Source organism: Sabethes cyaneus, chromosome 2, assembly GCF_943734655.1.
Source record: "Sabethes cyaneus chromosome 2, idSabCyanKW18_F2, whole genome shotgun sequence".
Classification (NCBI taxonomy): Eukaryota; Metazoa; Arthropoda; class Insecta; order Diptera; family Culicidae; genus Sabethes; species Sabethes cyaneus.
The window spans coordinates 183,722,093-183,744,417 of record NC_071354.1 but is presented as its reverse complement, the minus strand read 5'-3'; the positions used below and the strand labels follow the sequence as shown (position 1 = coordinate 183,744,417).

Below are 22,325 nucleotides of genomic sequence, written 5' to 3'. Positions count from 1 at the left end.
CTGCCAGTTTTAAGGAGAGGGGAGGGGGGTGGGATAGGCCACATGCTCAGCGGCCGCGGGTTCTCGAACGAAGTAATGGTTACTTTTGTTAAATGATCAAATAGATATGCCCCCTTAGGATACACCCCTTCATATATCTCCCCCTTGTTAATCCTAGAAATGCTACTGGCTATATAAAGGCTGTCCATTGACTACGAACTCATTTTTAGTTATTTCAGATCTCTCCGGGTTATTTTCGTTCATACTTTTTGTATAATGCGTTGTTTTTGGCCGACCCCCTGCCCCTAATAGTCCACTTAGTTCATAGACGGCCTCATATGAACTACTTTATACTGATATTTATGTGTATTGTTTATAAACGTGCTAATGTTCACTGTATAGGTTTTTAGCCTAACTTTATGTACCCCCCTTCTAGGGGGTGACATTGTGCCAAAGTTCATGCACTTCGAGTAAAATTAGGTTTCATTGTAACTAAACCATCTCTACGGTAGTTGTTAATTGAACAATTTAGTATATATTGACAGGTTTGAAATCAACTTAATTTTTTAAATTGTTTGTATACTGAGCTAAAGAACAAAAATATATGCTTTTTGGCACAATCTCGCCCCGGATGACGGTACCTGTTTCTTTTTGAAAAATGTTGGACCCTTGTTTTATATTCGACGTCATTTTCTATTCATTGTGAGTTAGTTTAAAGCAAAACAGTTAGCTTAGTAGGGCAGACACACCGGTTTTAGTCGTACAACCTGAAAAAAACGACCTCTTCTAATTTCCCACATAACTTATTGTCAACATAGTACGAGAGCAATTTTAAGTACATAAATAGTAATTTTCCAAAGTTATTTATTTGCCATTGGTTTGTTAAGTAAATGCAGAAGATCTTTTTTTGAATATCTCAATCTAGTACACAATCCGAGAGACAATGATCTCGTTCGATCATCCTGATATGCATTGTTTTCTTTATCTTATACTAGCTGACCCGACAAACTTCGTATTGCCACAAATTAACCTGTGTTGTACATCAATCATGAATCTCGGATGATCTTTGTCACAATCTCGAGTTTTGCAAGCCCCCCAGTGGGCGGCGCTTCCGACGGCGGGTCACCGGCAACACTCGCGACCGTCTCGTCCTGAATGATCTAGTGTTACTATAGATAGTTTTTGTGGTCTTGTATTGACTAATGTTTTATGGAAGAGTCTCGAATTTCTCGAGTTCGATTAGTTTTTGAGTTTCGCAAAAAATTCTGTTTTATTTGTATGAGAGTCCATATCCCCCTACCACAGGGGTGAGAGGTCTCTAACTATCGTAAAATAAATTCAAGACTCCAAAATCTCCCCTCTTAAAAGGGAAAGGGGTCGTAATTCATCATAGAAAAAATTTCTGCCATCTAAAACTCCCACATGCCAAATTTGGTTCCATTTGATTGATTAGTTCTCGAGATAAGAGGAAATTTGCATTTCATTTGTATGGGAGCCCCCCCCCCTCTTATAGTGGGGAAGTCCATAGAAAATATACCATAGAAAATATTCTTGCCCCCAAAAACACCCACATGATAAATTTGGTTCCATTTGCTTGATTAGTTCTAGAGTTATGAGGAAATTTGTATTGCGTTTGTATAGGAGCCCCCCTCTTAAAGTGGGGAGGGGTTCCAATTCACCATAGAAAATATTCATGCCCTAGAAAACTTTCATATGGCAAATTTGGTTCCATTTGCTTGATTAGTTCTCGAGTTATGTGGAAATTTGTATTTCGTTTGTATAGGAGCCCCCCCTCTTAAAGTGGGGAGGGGTCCTTATTTACCATAGAAAATATTCTTGCCCTCGAAAACTTTCACATGCCAAATTTTGTTCCATTTGCTTGATTAGTTCTTCAGTTATGAGGAAATTTGTATTTCATGTGTATAGGATCCCCCCCTCCTAAAACGGGGAGGGGTCTCAATTCATCATAGAAAAAATTTTTGTCTCCAAAAACACCCACATGCCAAATTTGGTTCCATTTGCTGAATTACTTCTCGAGTTATGAGGAAAATTGTGTTTCTTTAGTACAGGAGCCCCCCCCTCTTAAAGTGGGGAGGGGTCCTAATTTACTATAGAAAATATTCTTGCCCTCGAAAACCTTTACATGCCAAATTTGGTTCCATTTGCTTGATTAGTTCTAGAGTTACGAGGAAATTTGTGTGGAAGCCCCCCCTTTTAAAGAGGAGAGAAGTTATAATTCCCCTTATAAAGAGGGGAGGGGTCTCAATTTACCATAGAATAAATTCTTGTCACCGAAAACACCCACATGCCAAATTTTGTTCTATTTGCTTGATTAGCTGTCGAGTTATGCAAAAATTTGTGTTTCATTTGTATGGGAGCCCCCCCTCTTAGTGGGGGGAGGGGTTTCTAACCATCACTAAAACCTTTCCTGGCCCCAAAAAACCTCTACATGCATATTTTCATGCCGATTGGTTCAGTAGTTTTCGATTCTATAAGGAACATACGGACAGACAGACAGACAGACAGACAGAAATCCTTCTTTATAGGTATAGATTTGATAGCGTGAGCGAAAGATCACAAAAGCCCTTTTGTTAGTCGAATCAGTAGAAATAAAACTGTCGTGCAATCCGTATCAAACCGGTTTTATCATATGATAAAAGGCAGATCGAATAATGTAGTCTCAAACCCTAACACTTGGACTAACCAATTCCAAGAAAAGAAATCCCACAGGTTTTAACATGTGATGTTGGTACGGTTGGAGATTACGGAACTCGGTATACGCATAATTTGTTTACTTACAATTTTGTATCCGATTAATTTTAAATAACCGCAAACAGAAGAATTTAACATTTATCAGACTTTAAGAATTTTAAGCACAGATTTTAACTATGTGTTCAGTTTTAACTACAACTGGCTTGTTTATAACAACTACTACTTTTGACAGCTTCACTATTAAGCTTTTTGATGACATTTTGCTGGCCTTTGACAGCTTACTGATGACAGCAACCGTGACGGCTCCGACCCCCTGACGGCTACTATCTTCCACTGCATCTTGAACCGGTTCGCGCGCAACATTCTCCCCCACGTGTCGCCAGCAGTTTAGATTCGGCGTCACCATCCTGCTGTACATCCAACGCAAGGTTGCCTACTGTCAGATCTCTCAGATCTCTTTTCCAGAATAGCTTTTTATCACAACCACAAGCCTCCTGACCCATCGGTTCCTGACACTCTCATCCCTTATCATCACTAACTCGCCTTTCCTAATTGAACGAACATCGTTTAACCACTTGGTTCGTCTCGCAATCGTCGTTTCCCCTAGGATTCTCTTGGCCCGCTGCGCTCCAGCATTCTCGGCCGTCGGCACTACGGCATCTCCCAAATTCTCAAATGTAAAAAATTCTTGAACACTCTCCTGAAGCTCAGATGGCTTCGTTTGCACAAACATCTGATAACTTGGAATCTACTATTGTTTTTCGTGTAGGCTACCATAAACTGACCACCCAAGACGTGTCTCCGTTGCTATGGGCTCACCAGCACGTCCCTTGCGAAGCTTGAACGTCGCTAGCAAATGTACATTGTTCAACCCAATTAATATACCTGGAACCGCGCCCGTAAAATTCTTTACCGGTAGTCCCTTAAGGTGCCCAAATCGTTGTTGCATCCAGGGCTTCGACCGATCCTTTTTTTCTACTGCAGTCACACTAACGCGCATTCAAGTTCACACCGTCCGTTTAGAGGTGGAATACGAACGCTATGCATAACACAACTGGCAGTTTGCTCAGTCAAACGCCGATCGCACGCAGCATAACGACCGCGCTCTAAAATTTGTTGACATTTTTGTTTCGATCAAGTTGCCTTTACCGTTTGGAGCAGCGAATGACTGCAAAACAGTCAAATGATTGGCAATCACCACGCTAACGAAAAACAACCGCACAATCGTATGATTCAATACTACAAAAAAACAACCACTACATGTGCATGGAAGAAGTCGGTCGGACTCCGTCCAATACAAACAAATATTTTGCTTGCGTCGGACCGACGTCCGGGTGACAAACTATTACTGTGAGCAGCCGATTTGGAGACAAAAAGAGAAACGAAAAAATACGTCACCGTATGCTTTCAGTCAGTTTGCAGTTTATATTCTCAAAGCGCAAAGCAAAACGGGAGATCGACTGGTTGCTTTTGCTGAGATGCCGCATGAATTGTAAGACGGCAGCAGCGCAAGCGGGAGATTGACTGGATTCAAAAAACAGTCAAATGATCGTTCAAAAAGCGGAGTTTGAGTGCAGAAAGTTCGCATTCACGGCAGTCACATTCAACTTGCGATCCCTTTTCAAGCCCTGGTTGCATCTTCTCAAATTTAATTTTTACGGTAGACCTAAATTTTCAACCACATTGGCCTCTGCATGCATTGAATCGCTTATTACCACCCATGCACCCATGTGTGTCATGCAACTTCTTCTGAATTCCGCCGGTCCAGTGAATACAAAGAGTGTCGAATTTCCTCTTGAGTCCAATCACCTCTGCCAACGAGCTCTCCCCGATTGTAATGGAAGAACCGTCATCCAAAAAAGCTAAGGTATCCACTTGACCTTTGCTGCCGTACAATGCAACAGGCAACATCCTAAACAAAGTAGCTGGTGTCAGACGATGGAGGTTAACTATTCCGCTAGCAGCACCATTGGTAGACTGCTTTTCCTCTGAAGAAACGTAGTGCAGGAGCTGGTGGTGACGCTTCTGGCAACCATGTATTCCACAAACTGTACCTTTGCACGGGTAGCGACTGTGTTGAGTTGAGCAGCGACCGCATAACCTTTTCTCTTTCACTAATTTCCAACGACCTTCGACATGGAGTTTTTCGAACGTCGAGCAGTTTGCCACTTGATGACTACCTCCACCGCAGGATAAACATATATTATATGTTACTGGCTTCTTTACTGTAGCAACTGGCTGCTTGTATGGTTCACACGAGCTTTCCGTATCTGTCACATTCGCTTCAACTTCAGCAGTAATGCGCATTCACAAATTCTCTGGTATTTTTTTTCACGGTCTTGGTTGATTTCAATTGACACTCCGCTGCCGTTGGCAGGTTGATCATCGCATAGGCAACTCTTGCAATGTAGTAACTAAAATGGTCAAGATTTACTACCGGAATTTGCTCTTGATACAAGGTCTAATTAAATTTTACTGAATCAGATAGTTTTACTACGATATCACGCAACAAAATGGGATTCGACAAATGGTGATTCCATCCCCATTGCGAGCAGATGCCGACACAGTTTCTGCACCATTGGACGGTATTTCACTACATCCCCAGATTGCCCTGACTTCGGAATCGGTGTATCCAGGTGTATCATCCACGATCCGTTTAGGTTTCCCAAATCGAACCTGTAGCGTCCATATTACTTGCGAAACCGTGGCAGGATGCAGCAGAAGACTACATACATCATACTTGGCTTCACCTTTCAAAGCCCTTTGAAGACGTAATAAGTTTTCGGAATCTAAAAACCCGCATACAATGTGGTGGTAGCTGCTGATGAACGAAGGCCAATCTTCCGCTTTACCATCAAAGGGCGGCAAGTCCTTCGAAATAACATGTCTAGCAGCGAGTTGCTGCTTCGTGGGTCCGCCTTCTAGCAGTGTATCGAAACCGTAGTTCAGAGCAGATTGTACTGGCGGAATGCTATAGGGCTGTCGCTGTATTTCGTATGGGAACACATGAAGAGGAAAACCGTAGTCGTTATCGGTGCGCGACAGCTCGGATTGCTTCCATATAGGGCGGCACAAATAAACGGTACATGTATTCCCTTGGCATTGAACGAAGAGATACGATGTGTACTTCTTGGGATACTCGTGAAAGTTGAATAGTTTGAGCGATAACCTAACCAACTGATGTCTTGTTGTTCTCAGACCTGCAACATCTTTTCCACCAGCTTCCTAGTTAAGTAATTATCCCTGTCATCCGGCCTATTCATCTCCTGCTCATGTTGTGGTTATTGTCGTTTTTGTTGTTGTCGTTGTCGTTATTGTTATCGTTGTCGCTGTCGCTGTCGCTGTTGCTGTCGCTGTCGCTGTCGCTGTCGCTGTCGCTGTCGCTGTCGCTGTCGCTGTCGCTGTCGCTGTCGCTGTCGCTGTCGCTGTCGCTGTCGCTGTCGCTGTCGCTGTCGCTGTCGCTGTCGCTGTCGCTGTCGCTGTCGCTGTCGCTGTCGCTGTCGCTGTCGCTGTCGCTGTCGCTGTCGCTGTCGCTGTCGCTGTCGCTGTCGCTGTCGCTGTCGCTGTCGCTGTCGCTGTCGCTGTCGCTGTCGCTGTCGCTGTCGCTGTCGCTGTCGCTGTCGCTGTCGCTGTCGCTGTCGCTGTCGCTGTCGCTGTCGCTGTCGCTGTCGCTGTCGCTGTCGCTGTCGCTGTCGCTGTCGCTGTCGCTGTCGCTGTCGCTGTCGCTGTCGCTGTCGCTGTCGCTGTCGCTGTCGCTGTCGCTGTCGCTGTCGCTGTCGCTGTCGCTGTCGCTGTCGCTGTCGCTGTCGCTGTCGCTGTCGCTGTCGCTGTCGCTGTCGCTGTCGCTGTCGCTGTCGCTATCGCTGTCGCTGTCGCTGTCGCTGTCGCTGTCGCTGTCGCTGTCGCTGTCGCTGTCGTTGTCGTTGTTGTTGTTGTTGTTCATGACGCTTTCGCATTTCGTCGGGTTTCCTTCGCCATTCATCGTATTGCTTCGGAACGTGCTTCCGAATTGCATCTGTTGCAGTTATACGGGGCGTCGTGTCATTCAACATATCAACAAAACTCCGAATATGAACAGAAGCTAAAGGAGAAACTGGATTTTGGAACTCGCAGTCTAAACTATTTCCTTCAGCATTCGCTCCATTAGCGGGGTTTAATCCACTGATCGCGTAAGCCAGCTCGTTATCGGCTGTATTACCAGGTACAGATGTTACTCTATCGTCAACTTTACTAGCAACCGGCAACTTAATGCTTTCAGTATTGGGATTTTCTATTTGTTTTGGCATTGGGTTAATAGGCGACAGCCTTAAAGTCGTAACTGTTTACTTTCAGGACATCAAATTGGAATAGGTTTATTGCGGTTCTAAGAAATTTTGTTAGGACGAGAAGACTTTATCACTTTTTCTGACATACTTCCCAAGCACAGATATCAAAAAGTATAAGTTTGAACGTCGTAAAGTATCTTTGACCTGTTGAGACTTGAGGGTTTCATCCTTTTTTTAAACAACAGTAAATGAAATCGCAGTGAGTATTCAGTCCAGATGGTGTATTCAAATAACATCCCCGCCTGTGAATCAAGGCAATTATGTAAAAAATGTATGAAGATATTTGACCTTGAAACTTTTCGTTAATTTTCACTAATTAGTGATTGAAAAAGAAACTTATAAATAAATGAGCATTCAAAATCTGTCATACTTTCGTGACACTCATGTATTTTTGGATTTTTTGGAATGACACTTTATCCCAAACCTTGCCGTAAGGCGGTCAAAAAGTCGCTCAAGCATTTCCCCCTGCAGGGGACTTGGTCAAAGCGAACGGGGCTAGACGGCCACTCGTCATTTTAGAGAATATATTAGGAAAGTATTTTATCCGTTTCTGATCAAGCATAAAATCCAGCTCCCCGCTATACTGTTTGTTGACAGGCATACCTCTCATGTGGCTATAGAGGTAGCAGATTTGTGCCTACGTTTGGGGATAATATTGATAGCTCTCTATCCGAACACCACACATAGAATACAGCCCGTGGATGTTTCAATTTTTAAACCACTGAAAGACCATTGGAATAAGGAAGTTGATGCGTTAGACGATATGGAACGAAAACTTGAAATGATCGAAACTGGTGCGAAGCTTGCAGATACGTGCTTACAAAGTATCAATAATGTTAGAATTGCAATAAACAAAGTTGCCATATAATCCGGTGAGAAGGTTACAATCATTGTTAAAAACTATACGATCTCCTCGATATTTCCGACCAAGTGTTGCATGTTGTGAATTGTTTCCGTCTACCCGTAACCCGACCATCTAAATGGTCCAACTGTTCTATTACTCTAACCATCGTCGTTATTTTCCAGCGATATTTTGAAAAATTTAAGAATGTCAAGCTATGTCGGATTCTCACGGATCTACCTAGCGATAGATCACCGTTTCTCCATTAATGAAGTGCTTCCCATCTCTATCTTTCGGATTCGCAATCTAGCACTGGAACTAAAACCAAAAACATTTTATCAAGTAATATAAGCAATAACCCACCCCTCCCGACAAAAGTTGTAGCTGTGTGTACATGTATTGGTGAGAAAAGATGTGTACGAGCGTGACAATGTGTGTGTGCATCCATATTCTAATACATAATTTGGACACTTCCATTTGATTTGGCTGTAAGTGTCCAAATTACTCCAAATTACTCCGGGATATGGCTAGAAGGTACGATACCAATGGTGGAATATCCTCGCTCGAGAAGGGTATAGGTCCTACAATGCCAGTAAACATCTGAATCAGCACTTGAAGGAGAATTTGGTAGCCAACAAGCATGCTAGACGGTTGCACGAGCAAGTTTTGACGAAATTCAATGGATGTATTTTAATGGACGACGAAACTTGCGTGACAATGGATTTCAAGCAACTTCCCGGTCAAAAATTTTCTTCTAACTGAAGAAAGTTTTTCTTCTACTGTTCCCTCCGTAAATTGTCAAAACTATTTCAGCAATGGTGCGAAAACTAGCACAGAGTCGAAAAACTAGGTCCCTTGCCCTATTTGGTTCTGATGGAACATGATCCATATCAATGAAAGTTTGGCAAACTGTGGCCAAAACTGGTGCCCCTAACCTATTTTTAATAACGGAAAAAATCCATTGTCCCATGCTCATTACTTCTTTCGGAACAAGCAATTCAAATGCTAATTTTAATCAAGACCATCTTCTTTTACTCGTCCTGTACCCGGAAGGTGATCCAAATGTTGGTATGCTGTAATGGTTTTCAACTCGTAATGTCAAAAAGTTTTCCAGATCTGATTGTAATTAATGCAAAATTCGCAGCAGCTCCCTGTCATTATGCGGCATGCATAATTCCACAAAAGAACTGGGTAATGATTTTCTAATTATTTCCACACGAAAGCATCTAACAAATTGAAACCTTATGTTCGGAAAAGCTGCATTGCAGTCCTCCTTTAAACCAACACACGATAACACTAGTCGACAAACTCGAGGGAAATCAACTTGTCGCTAACAAAAAAAAATATTCGAAATGAAGTCTTCTTTTAAAACACGTTTGTAAAGGATGGTTGCATATCCATCGAATCAAATAAAAGATGATGAAAAGTTACCGGAACGGATTCTCTAACAATTTTTCTGGCATCCTCAAACCATAGACCGGAATCTAGCACCAACCCACTACCCACGTTGGAAAGGTATAAGCTCTCACTTTTCCTAATTAACCTTTGCTCATCGAAACGTTGTTGATCAGTGTAATTTGAACACATGGTATCCTTCGGTTACCGGCGGCGCTTCTGTGCGTAAAAACCAGAAGCTCGTACAGAACGGATCAAAACAACCGACGGAACCCGGCAGCCGCGTCGGAGCGAAGGGAACGTGCAATCAAACACTTTAATTAGAGCTTACTCTCGGTATTTCTCGTCGGCGGACCGCTCGCGCACCGGGATGCCCGACAGGAACAGTATGATGAGGGTGGTGAAGATTGGCGACATGATTGCCACCCACTCGATGCCGTGGATTACGTTCAGCGAGATAACGAAAATGCCCCACCAGATGACGATTTCGCCGAAATAGTTCGGATGCCGCGACATTCGCCAGAGTCCTGCAAGGAAATGAAGAGAAAGGCAAGATTATTATTGGCACTCGGCACCGGGCAATGAATTTAAAAATCATTGCAAAATGCTTTTATTATCCCAAGCGGGGAGAAGGTTTTTGTTATAGTATGTGATGCTGTATTTTATAACCAAGGCATAAAACAAGCTACCGCGTCACTTATAAAATGCAGCATTGTTGGCTTATTATGGGTTGTGATTGTCTGGTGTCCTGCATTCAATGGATTTGGTGAGTTAATTAATGTGGAGATATATTTTTTGGCAGCCTTCTATGTCTTGAAATGCTTTAAGCCGTATTTAAGAATTTTTGTGGCAACAAAGAATGTGATGTGATGAGAAACTGACATTCGATTTAATATTTCATTGTGAATTGTGGTTGAGACCAGATGCATAATTCCCTCTAGTGAAGAGATGGCATGGGGGGAAAAACGAATCCGGGCATAATTGGCTCCCATTAAAGCTTGATTCGATCCGCGGATCCCCTGGCTTGGGTAAAGAGGAACGTTATACAAACTTAACAAGCGTTGCTTCAATGACCTTCCCTTACCTAAGCTCTTTTTCCTTCACACAGTATCCCACTCTGTTTGGATACTACAAACACTTTTGATTGTATTTCTTTCTTCTACCGTTCCCTCCGTCTATTGGAAAAGACTTCCGTTAAAAAAGCTAATTAATGCTTGACCTCATTATAAAAGTCAAGGAAACAAAACATAACGCTGGTCTATTAATTTATGTTTTATGCAGCCAGAAAATAGCACAATAGAGGTTTTCCGTCAGATCATACCCCTCCTTTTCTTATTTTTTCTCGAAAGTACTCCCAATACGAGTGACAATGGTGCAAAAATATATTTTTTTCGTTGACTCTAGAATTTACTATGATTTTTTAAACAATGCAAATTGCGAGAATGTTGAATTTCTTTTCACCAAATCACGAATGTTGAGTTTTAAAAAATTCGTTTCGGCAGCACTGTTTATCAAAATTTTTAGTTTTTCTGGCAGCATTGCACAACAGATTTTGACATATGTGTATCAGCGGTTGAGCGAAAAGGACAACACGAATGAAAAGCTAATGATTTCCTTCTTTTTCGTTTCGTGTGTTGCTTGCCACAAGAGTAAAGAGTGGCACAAATGGTTTCGAAGTGGTGAAAAAAAGGACACTGGTACAAAAAGGCATGTAATACATCCGAGAAGTGACGGGTTGAAATATACGTATTTTATTTTTTCATTTTTACAGTAGTTAGAGGCTTTATTCAAGAAAGTTTCATGTGGGTATCATTTCTAAGAGTCAAAACCTAACATTTACCGAAAAAAAATTTTTTGACGGAAAACCTCTATTACGAGATTTACTTCAGTATTTTTAACTAATTAGATTTGTAATGGAGTAGAAAAATCACTGCAAAACAAGAGAATTTACCACGACTTACATATACGTATATTTTATTTTCGCAGAGTCATATCGTCAGAAAAATCTACCCAACTTCTTGACAAATGAAAACTTTTCAACCAGTCCGATTGATAAGATCGGAAAAAGTGAAGAAGTTGAAGTTGATTCCAGCACAGGTCGGTAGTCCAAACTACCGAAAATCAGACACAAAAGCACTTCATTAGCATGCTTCAAGAAACCGGTTTGGCGGTCTACTTGCTCATCAAATAGAACTAAAGTTTAAAAGTTTTTGTCCGAAGATGAACGGATAAACTTGCATTTTTCAGAAACAACTTTATGTTGGAACAAAGTAACCTTATACTTGAAACTACTCGGGTGGGGTGAAAGTCAAGAGGCACTAAAACCGAACAAGTTTTTCTTTCCTTTACGAAAGCAGATGGATCATTTACCACCGTTTGTTGAAAGTTATTTTTTTGCTTTTGCTTCAATTCTTTAGACTAAATAAACAGTGCTGAATGTCTTTTAACTTCTATCAAAGTTAAAGAATTACTTTGCTACTTAAAGATGGAATATGTAGACACAAACAAAATTAAATCAAAAACACAAACTAAAAAAAATTGGGAAAAATTGCAGCAATACTTCATAACAAGTATGTATAAATTCGAACTTAATCAAAATAGCAATAATGAACAATTTGTAACACAATTCTTCTAGAATACAAGCAATGTGGACGCATCGATATCCCGAGATACCAGCCGATGTCCCGCTGAGAGAGTTGAGGATTTTCCAGATGTTTGCGCAAAATAAATTCGCGACGTTGCTTTCCGTGTGACACATTTTTTTCCAATTTTCTAAAACTGACAGCGATAAAAATGCAGTGTTAACAATACACTCTAAACACCTTCTACCCAATGGGTAATTTTCTACAGCGTTTTTTCCGTGATGCAATTTAATTTGTGACACCCTCTAGTTTGATTTTTTGCGTTTGATTTTTCATGTGAAATTTCATAAATTCATGAAAGAAAAAACTTGAACACCAGAAGGCTAGTTTCCAAGTACGATTTGAAGTTTAAAGTCAAGTGCAATCACAAGTCCAATTTAAGTCCCATTTTAAATTTAATTTCAGATGTAATTTAATGACAATTTCACCTCGGATTTCCCAGTTTAGGTCCAATTTCAAGTGTAATTTTGTTCCAATTTTCTCCTCCGTTTTTTGGTTAAATTTCATGTGTAGTTTAACGTCGGATTTTAAGATAAAAATTCAAGTCTAGTTTCAAGTGCAAATGGAAGTCCTGTTATAGTCCAATTTCAATGTCCCATTTTAAAGCCAATGTATAGTCTTATTAAATTTCAATTTCACCATCGGATCCAAGTCCAGTTTCAAATGCGGTCCAATTTCACGACCAACGAGTCTAATTTCAATCAAATTCCAAGTTCAATTTCAAAGTCCAATTTAGGTCCGATTTCATCTCTAATTCAGTGTCCCATTTTAGGTCAATTCCGAGTCTAATTTAGTTACAAATTCACCTCCGATCTCAAGCCCAGTTTGATCTGTCCTACTCAATGTCCCGTTTTAAGTATGATTCCGAGTTTAATTGTATTTCAATTTCGCCTTCCGGCCTTCCCCATCTGGTCCAATTTCAATGCAATTTAAAGGCCAAATTGAAGTCTAGTTTCAAGCGCAACTTGGAGTGCATTGATGTGCAAATGTAATGTTCCATTATTCCAATTTTGCCTCTGTTCTCCAGCTCAATTTCATTTCCCATTTCAAGTTCAATTTCAAGGTTAACCCTCTAACGGCCAACATCGTAAAAACGATGCGATCGAGCAAATGATTACTTTATCATGAAAGTACGCTCAAAAGAAGCTCGAGTGTTGATTTTCATGGGAAAATATTTATCTGGAGGACCGCTAGGTATGAAATAGTCCAATTTCTCTTTTTAGTTTTTCATGCCTAACGCTCTACCCAAATATTTTTTCAGTTCAAATATATCACCAAAGTGAAAAAAAGCATGTAAATTATTCATAGGAAAAATTTGAGATCGAGCATTTTGTTCTAGATGTCCTTTTTCTTCAAACGTAAAAACGGTTATATTCGCACCATAATTTTTTTCAGAATTTTTCGGAATTCTTGTTTTTGAAAGATGATAACTTTTGAACGCATGACCAGAATGTTGTGATATTAGTATCAACATGTCAGGAAATCTGTTCTGAACATATTTCTCATATTGTCAATTCAAGGCAAATTTCGTATGTGGAGCTCTCTGGAGCTCCAAAAGCGAAGGCCGTCTACAGACGGTCTTACCCGTTAGAGGGTTAATTTAGTTGCAATTTTACCTTCGATTTCAGATGCAATTTCAAGTTCAATTTATTCTCCCAGTTCTTCTAGAGTTTGTAGGATCGTTGCACTAACCCCGTAATTGTCCTGTACTCGAATAACCTCTTTGAAGTTCAATTTAAGTCTAATTTTGAGTCCAATATTATATCTTATGTCTAGTTGAATTCCATGTCTAATTTAATGTCCTTTTTAAGCCCGATTGAAAGTCGGTGGATAGAAATTATAGTGGAATTATAAGCCCAATATCAAGTACAATTTGAACTTTAATTGAGGTCCAATTTCAAATCGATTTAAAATTGTCTTGACGCTGAGTCTATAGTTTCTGTACGCGCATCGTGCACTGGTTGCTTCGTTTTCAAGCTTACTGCTGTAGCTACCGAGAGGACCGAGAGCCGAAACCGAAAGTTTCTCATTTAAAGAGCGCAATAAGAAGTTTTTCTACGCGTCAGTTTTTCTCTTTATGTTTAGTCTGTTTCTCATTGTGTGGATTTATTTCTCATTTTTAAAAGCAGTTCTGCTCATTGTGCTGAAAAAAAGTTGCACTTTTTGCACAATGAGTGAGGAAATAACAAGCCTGGCCACCACCATGTGCAATGCCGCCTTCAACGAAAGGGGAGGAACCGAGTTAATTAACTTTTTCCGAGAAAACTGTCAGCCGATACACATACTTGAAAAAGGTATCTGAAAATTTTTATATGAAACATGAAAAAACACACTAATGGGACCCTGCCGGATTTGTTGCAAATACCCTGGGCCTCCACCATGTGCAATGCCCCCTGCAACAGGTACACTGGTAGTGCCACGGTTGCCCACCGCCAGGCCATTGGCTGGCCTGCTTCCCCATGTGTTGGCAGAAAAGCCGGTGGTAGTTGAGGGTTTATTAACTGACCACCATGGATGTAGACCGGCGACTCCGATGCCGGCGGATCTGCTACCGATAGAACTGATACCGGCGGCTGTGCCTCCCGTACCGGCCTCGGTTTCGTTGGTGTCTTCGCCGTTTTTGTTATTGCTGTGGACATTTTCAATCCACAGCGACGACAAAACTAAAAAAATTATTAAAACAAGAAAGATATTTATAGATGCGAATAGCATAGTGGTTTCCCGAACGATTTTAAATATTCTTACACCAATCGATTGGAAAATCTTCTAAGAATTGGCCCAAATGAAGAAAAGTATGGATTCTTAATGTTGAACCATTGAAAAATTGAAAATAATGAATCTATTAGGGATGGGAACTATCATTAAAAATCGCTACTGATAACTATCAGTAATTTCAGTACGTTACTGATAACTATCAGTAAATATCAGTAATTTTACTCATTGAAGTAAAAAATGGAAAATTGTAATACTATAACTGCGTTCTTCATTGTAAGTTTACTTTGTAATTTACCAAGCTGGTTTTATGGAGGCTCGCGCAACTACGAACCAGATTTTTACCACCCAGCAAATATGTTGGGAGCACATCATACCTACGCATGACATGAATCAGTCGATCAAGACCAGCAATTGCACTTGCTGGATGAACACGGTTTCCCAGATAAACTGACGCTACTGATCAGAGCTATTGGATCGATCGGTGTGTTTCGTGCACATCTCAGGGACACACCCGTCGAGACACGGCGAGGGTTGAGACAAGGTGACAAGATGACTGATATCATAGCTAGGAACCTTGCGATGGTGGAGGCAACCTACGCCAGGTTGAAAGCAGTAGTCTAGGAAGATCAGATTAGTAATAAATACGTCAAAGATAACATTCATGAAAGGAAGAGGCTCCAAGGAACCAAACGCGTGCCTCTCACGGCCCTCGGCGGCGACGAACTAGAAATGGTACACTGAGAAAACTTTTCGTGTAGTTTCTATGTGTTTCACACATAAATTTTTTCCATGTGCCCAGTAAATGAACTTTATGTGCCAAACAGTTACCATTTATGTGTTTTTAAAATTTACCTTTAAAATTTGCACATACTATTCATATGCATATAATTTTCATGTGTACTTCTGGGCGGATTGTGTTTATATGTGGCACATAATAATCATAAGGATTTTCATATGGAAATTATCCATTAGTTATGTGCGGATTATTTTGAGTGTAGATTAACTCGTTTATTTTGGATTGCTGGTGACCGTGGACAACATTAGTAAGGCAATCCAGCGGCGCGGTCAAGCGGGAAATCGAGCTTACTTTGCCCTTCGCTATATGCTACGATCAAGAAGCATATGCTACCGTACGGCGTACGAAGCTGATAATGCACAAATCTTTTATTAGGTCAGTAGTTCTTTATGGACTCGTAAGGTCGCCCACGGAGGATATACGCGCCCTTGCCGTGTCCGAACGAAAGGGTACTGCGGATACTGGGCGGAGTTCAAACTGAAAGCGAAGAGTGGTGGAGACGTATTAATCACGAGCTACAGGCATTGTTTGGAGAGTCAGTAGGTCAGTCAGTGGAGAAAGTCAGTAGGCTACGGTGGGCCAGACGCGTCGTAAGAATGTCGGACGATAGTACGACGGAAACAGTTGTCTTCAACAACCTTACTGGCATCAGGAACAGGGGCTCAATGTGCAAGGTGGCACGATCACGTCGAAAGTGATTTGTGACTTTTGAGACGACTAGAAAATTGGTGACTTGAATCAGCACGAGCTACCCCGGCTTTAGGCTACTGGCGATGACTACAATATATTGTGTCATCCACGTTTATCGTACGCAACTACCGACTAATAAGTTTAATCCAATTAATTTTTCTAACGGGACAACGTGTAACTATATCAGTAAATATCAATAATAGCGAAACCTTACTGATACTTAGTGATATTATTGCTTACTGATAACTATCAGTAGTTAATGATAGTTTTCCCATCCCTAGAATCTATGTTTTACCAGAATTCTCGCTTCGTGATTGGTTGTAAGATTCTTCACGATGATCTAAACCTATACCAATTTGATATCTGTGCTTGGGAAGTAAGCCTAAACAAGTGACAAAGTTTCCTCATTTCTACAAGATTTCTTAACACCGCGATCAAACCTAGACCATTTTGATGTCCTTGCTTGGGAATTACGCCAGAAAGAGTGACAAAGCCCCCTCGTGCCAACAGATTTCTTACGAACGCGATTTAACCTAGTCCAGTTTGATGTCTGTGTTAGGGAAGTGTGCCAGAAAAAATGACACAAGTTCGTTATCTCAACAGTGTTATGTATAAGAAAAAGGCTCAGTAATAGCTAAGCCCATATCAGAGATGCAACAGCAGATTCAAATACTGCAACGAACACATGCAAATGAGTTTCAAATAAATACGGCTGAGCTGGCCTCAGAATCCGATGTTTAAGTTGATTGAACTTTAAGTACGGTCGTTAACCTGTTGATCTGAAATCTCCCTCAGTACAGTGTTCCGCGAGTGATAAGATATAAAAATTGGCGACGAGCGAGAAAAGTTTCCGGTACGCGTTTAAGTTCAAATGGTGCAAATAGTGAAATTTAAGTAATGCAAAGGCATTTTGAAGATTTCGGTGATTTTTATAAATTGTACGGCAAAGGTCGGTATAAGTGCTTTTAGTAGTGGAAATTTGTTGGAAAACTGACGAAAATTTGAGTGCAAAGGTGCTAAATTTTGTGAGATTTATAGCGTCGCTGAGGGGGAAAATTTCTGTGTAAGGCAAAGGTCTACTATTTGAAAAATTGGCGGAAATAGTGCGCGGCTTGTGAGAGGCAAAGGCTTCCCGTTAGGAATTTTGAATTGTTGTATTGAGCGGAATACGGAATACGTGATACGGAATAAATTGTAAGGAAGAAAGTGAACCAAAAAGTATATTTAAAGTGTTTTTTTTAAAAGGCAATTTTTTCGTTTAAAGAAAGTTTTATATTCGGTGCTCCAACGGGAGAATAGTTTTTTTTTTGCTAATTCAACAATACATACATCGCCTATATTGCTTGAAGCGTATTGAGCTTAGCTTCGAATTGTGTGCAGCTGTAGATTTTTTTTTGCTGAAGTTTGAAGTGGTGTGCAGCCTGCCTACCAGTTTACCGCATCGACGCGTGAGAGGATTTGATTTAGCAGCGTCCACTTATCGTGCGTTACTTATCGTTACGCATCCATAGCGTTCATCTGGTCATCAGCGGCAGAGAGCGCGTGAAGAGATTTTGTTCTGAGTGGTATAGTATACATCAGCTTCGGTAAGCGACTTCTACATTTGCTTTTATTAGGGTGACCGTATTTTTTCTTGTGCAGCATAATTTCATCTGACATGGCTTCTAACATTATCGGTTCTATTGAGCCCTACGTCCCTGGTGCTTCATTTAGTAATTATGTTGAGCGTCTTGGATATGTCTTTCAATACAACCAGGTTCCCGAGAACTCGCAAAAAGCTCTGTTCATTACGTTGAGTGGGCCAGTAGTATTTGAGGAACTCAAGCTACTGTACCCAGCTAAAGACTTATCAACCATACCATATAATGAGATGATAAAAAAATTGAAAGAGCGGTTCGATAAAAGTGAATCGGACTTGATTCAGAGGTTTAAATTTTACAACCGTGTGCAAGGGGTTGATGAATCGGCGGAAAATTTTGTATTAGCCGTCAAGATGCAGGCTGAGTTTTGCGAATTCGGGGAGTTTAGGGATACAGCAATTAGAGACAAATTATTAATGGGTGTGTACGACAAAGATTTGCAGCAAAAGATGTTAGGCGAAGAGAATCTTACGCTAGCATCAGCTGAGCGCATGCTAGTGAATTGGGAGTTGGCCGGATCGCGAGCTAGGATGTTGGGTGGTAGAGCAGAGCAGGTAGCAACGGTTAAAGCTAGGCTGGGAAGACGGGATAATTTTTTGAATGATTCCAGGAATAGAGGTAGGAGCAGGAGCAGAAGTCGTTCGGGCTTTGGTTTGAGAAGCAGGAGTAGGAGTGGTAACAGGAATAGAAGTAAGAGCGGTTCTAGACATGACCATTATGGTTATAACAAACGTAATGTAACCTGTTACTACTGCGGCAAACCGGGCCACATTTTAAAGAAATGTTTTAAGTATCTTAACAGCCAACGGAAACCGACTGTTCGTTTTGCTGACGAACCGCATCCTTGTACTAGCAGCGGATTGGAACAATTATTTAACAGATTAAAGCCAACAATGGGTGACTCTTCGGATGAATCAGGTGATTTTACTTGTATGATGGTATCTAACAAAACTAGATTGAATGAACCATGTTTGACTGATGTGTTGATTGAGGGTCGTGCTGTTAAAATGGAGGTTGATTGCGGCTCTTCAATTACTTTAATAGGAAAACAATTATATTGCAAATTTTTTGACATGCCTCTGCAAAAATGTTCAAGGAAATTGATTGTTAAAATGGAGGTTGATTGCGGCTCTTCAATTACTTTAATAGGAAAACAATTATATTGCAAATTTTTTGACATGCCTCTGCAAAAATGTTCAAGGAAATTGATTGTTGTTAATGGATCTGAACTTTCAATTTTGGGGAAGGTGTTGGTTGATGTTGTTATTAACGGAATTTATAAGCGTTTAGAGTTGATAGTTTTAGATAGTAAAAACGATTTTCTTCCTTTATTAGGACGTAGTTGGTTGGACGTTTTCTATCCAAGCTGGAGAAAAGTTTTTGCTAATTCTTCTATTGCTAACAATATTCGTTCATATGACAGTAAAGATAAAATAATTTCGGACATTAAAACACGTTTTCCCAATGTTTTCCTCAAAAATTTTTCTTCTCCGATTATAGGGTATGAGGCTGACTTAGTGTTGAAGGATGATTCACCGATATTTAAGAGAGCCTACGATGTTCCGTACAGATTACGAGAAAAGGTTTTAGAACATTTAGACATGTTAGAAAGGGAAAAGGTTATTACACCAATTAAGACTAGCGAGTGGGCTTCCCCTGTAGTTGTAGTAATGAAACAGAATCAGGAGATCAGAATGGTTATTGACTGTAAGGTTTCCATTAATAAATTAATCATTCCAAACACATATCCTCTTCCCGTTACGCAGGACTTGTTCGCTAAACTGTCTGGTTGCAAGGTATTTTGTTCGCTGGATTTAGAAGGTGCATACACCCAGTTAGCTTTATCAGAAAAATCTAAGAAAATAATGGTAATAAATACCATAAAGGGACTGTTTACATACAATCGTTTGCCTCAGGGAGCGTCTTCTAGTGCTGCTATTTTTCAGCAGGTTATGGAGCAGGTTCTGGCAGAGTTAGACAATGTTTCTGTTTACTTAGACGATGTTCTAGTTGCAGGAGTTGATATGGAGGATTGTCGTAAGAAGCTTTATACAGTACTGGAAAGACTAAGCAATGCAAACATCAAAGTTAATTGGAGGAAATGTTCGTTTTTCGTGTCGAGTTTGCCTTATTTAGGGCATATTATATCTGACAATGGATTGCTTCCAAGCCCAGATAAAGTGACTACAATTAACCAAGCTTCTACACCTAAAAATGTAACTGAGTTGAAAGCTTATTTGGGTCTCCTTAACTATTATGGCAAGTTTGTTCCGCATCTGTCTTCAAAACTGTTTTGTCTGTATCAATTACTCAAGAAAGATGTTAAATATGAATGGAGTAAAGAATGCGAACAGGCTTTTATTAATAGCAAAGCTGCTTTATTGGATGCAAATATTTTAGAATATTATGATCCAAAAAAGCCAATCGTAGTTGTTTCAGATGCTTCAGGTTATGGATTGGGTGGAGTAATCGCACATGTGGTTAACGGTGTAGAAAAGCCAATTTGTTTTACTTCGTTTTCCTTGAATAAAGCACAGCGTTCTTATCCGATTCTGCATTTAGAGGCTTTGGCACTAGTAAGTACAGTTAAGAAATTCCACAAATTCCTTTATGGACAAAGTTTCACGGTTTATACTGACCATAAGCCTCTAGTTGGAATTTTTGGAAAGACGGGTAAAAATGCTATTTATGTCACTAGGTTACAGCGGTATATTTTAGAGCTTTCTATCTATGACTTTACCATATGTTACAGACCATCAGCACAAATGGGCAACGCGGATTTCTGCTCTCGTTTTCCGCTTGAACAGGGTACTCCAGAAGAGTATGACAGGGAATTCGTAAAGAGCATAAATTTTACTCAGGAAGTTCCCATAAATTGCTCCAAGATAGCCAAGGAAACAAGTTGTGATGTGTTTTTACAAAGATTAATTGCTTATTACCAGAATGGTTGGCCTGAGAGAATAGACAAAGACTTGATGAATATTCACTCTAATAGACACGACCCGGAAGTGGTTGACGGGTGTCTAATTTTCCAGGATAGAGTTGTTATACCAAAATCGATGCAAGGAGATATTTTGAAATTGTTGCATGTAAATCATTCTGGTATGGTAAAGATGAAGCAAATGGCTCGTAGGTCTGTGTTCTGGTTTGGTATTAACGCTGCTATTGATGCTATTTTCGTCCACGCCTGTGAACCGTGTAATAGAATGGCAGTAACACCCAAAGTAAGCACGCAAACTCACTGGCTTCCTTCGATTCATCCGTTTAGTAGGATACACGCGGATTTTTTTTATTTTGGTCAAAAGGTATTTCTACTGATCGTTGACAGTTTTTCGAAATGGATCGAAGTGGAATGGATGAGGTTTGGAACAGACGCAAGCAAGGTTATTAAGAAATTCATTTCCTTTTTTGCCAGATTTGGTCTTCCGGATGTGGTGGTTACAGATGGCGGCCCACCATTTAATTCGGTTGCTTTTATTTCGTTTTTGGAAAGGCAAGGTATAGTTGTCATGAAAAGCCCTCCTTACAATCCTTCTAGTAACGGGCAAGCCGAAAGGTCTGTCAGGATTGTAAAGGAGGTGTTCAAAAAATTCCTTTTTAATTCAGAGGTAAAGCGGATGGAAACGGAAGATCAAATTAATCTATTTTTGATGAATTATCGGAATTCTTGCTTGCCTAAAGATGGTAGTTTTCCATCGGAGAGGATTTTCAAATATACGCCAAAAATCCTATTGGATTTAATTAATCCAAAGAAAATAAATAAGCCTAAGAAAATTGACGATTTTATTGATTATAATAAATCAAAAATCTGTGATATTAGTAATAAGCAATCAGTTTCTGTGGACCCTATTGCTCGATTGAAATTGGGGGATATTATTTGGTACAAAAATCACAATATAAAAGACTGTTCAAGATGGGTTGAAGCTAAATTTGTAAAACAGTATTCTCCTACAATCTTCCAGATTTCTATTGGAAGCGTGGTGCTAAAGGCGCATCGAGAGCAATTGAGGGTCCCCAAAGTAACTAACTGTCGTCAGAATCTGACAGTTCCGTGCAGAAGGACCTGCAAGCGTGAAAGGACTATGTCAGACGACGAACTCTTTCATTTCTCTGACACGATATCAAAGAATAAAGAAAAGAAAATCCGATACAATGATGGTTCAAGTAGCAAAGCGGGATCTTCGGTATTGCGACGATCTGACAGATTACGACAGCATAGAGACAACAGGAATTGAAAAGTGAAAAGTTTTTATTTGAGTTTTTTTTTGGTGAGAGAAAAGATGTAATTTAAGAAAACGTGAAGAAGTTTTTATATAAAAAAAAAGAAAAGGTTATATGTATGGTTATATAGAAACAAATGTGAAAGGTGTCAATGGGCACAAGCTGAAAAAGAAAAACATTACTAATTGAAAATTATGTACAAACAAAGCATAAAGGTGTCAACGGGCACAATCTGAAAAACAAAAATTTTATTAAACGAAAATTATGTATAAAGTAAAAGGTGTCAACGGGCACAATCTGAAAAAGAAAATTTTATTGAGCAAATTTTATATACAAACAAGATAGAAAGGTGTCAAAGGACACAATCGA

At 40.1% G+C, this 22,325-nt stretch overlaps 1 protein-coding gene across 1 annotated transcript in view; it reads right to left on the bottom strand.

The window, feature by feature from the left end:
- LOC128737449 (uncharacterized) overlaps window positions 1-22,325 on the bottom strand; it is an 88,237-nt gene that overhangs the window by 1,148 nt on the left and 64,764 nt on the right. The window contains exon 4 of the mRNA XM_053832086.1: window positions 9,584-9,779. Coding sequence (XP_053688061.1) covers window positions 9,584-9,779 — 196 coding nt within the window. The remainder of the gene's footprint in view (window positions 1-9,583; window positions 9,780-22,325) is intronic.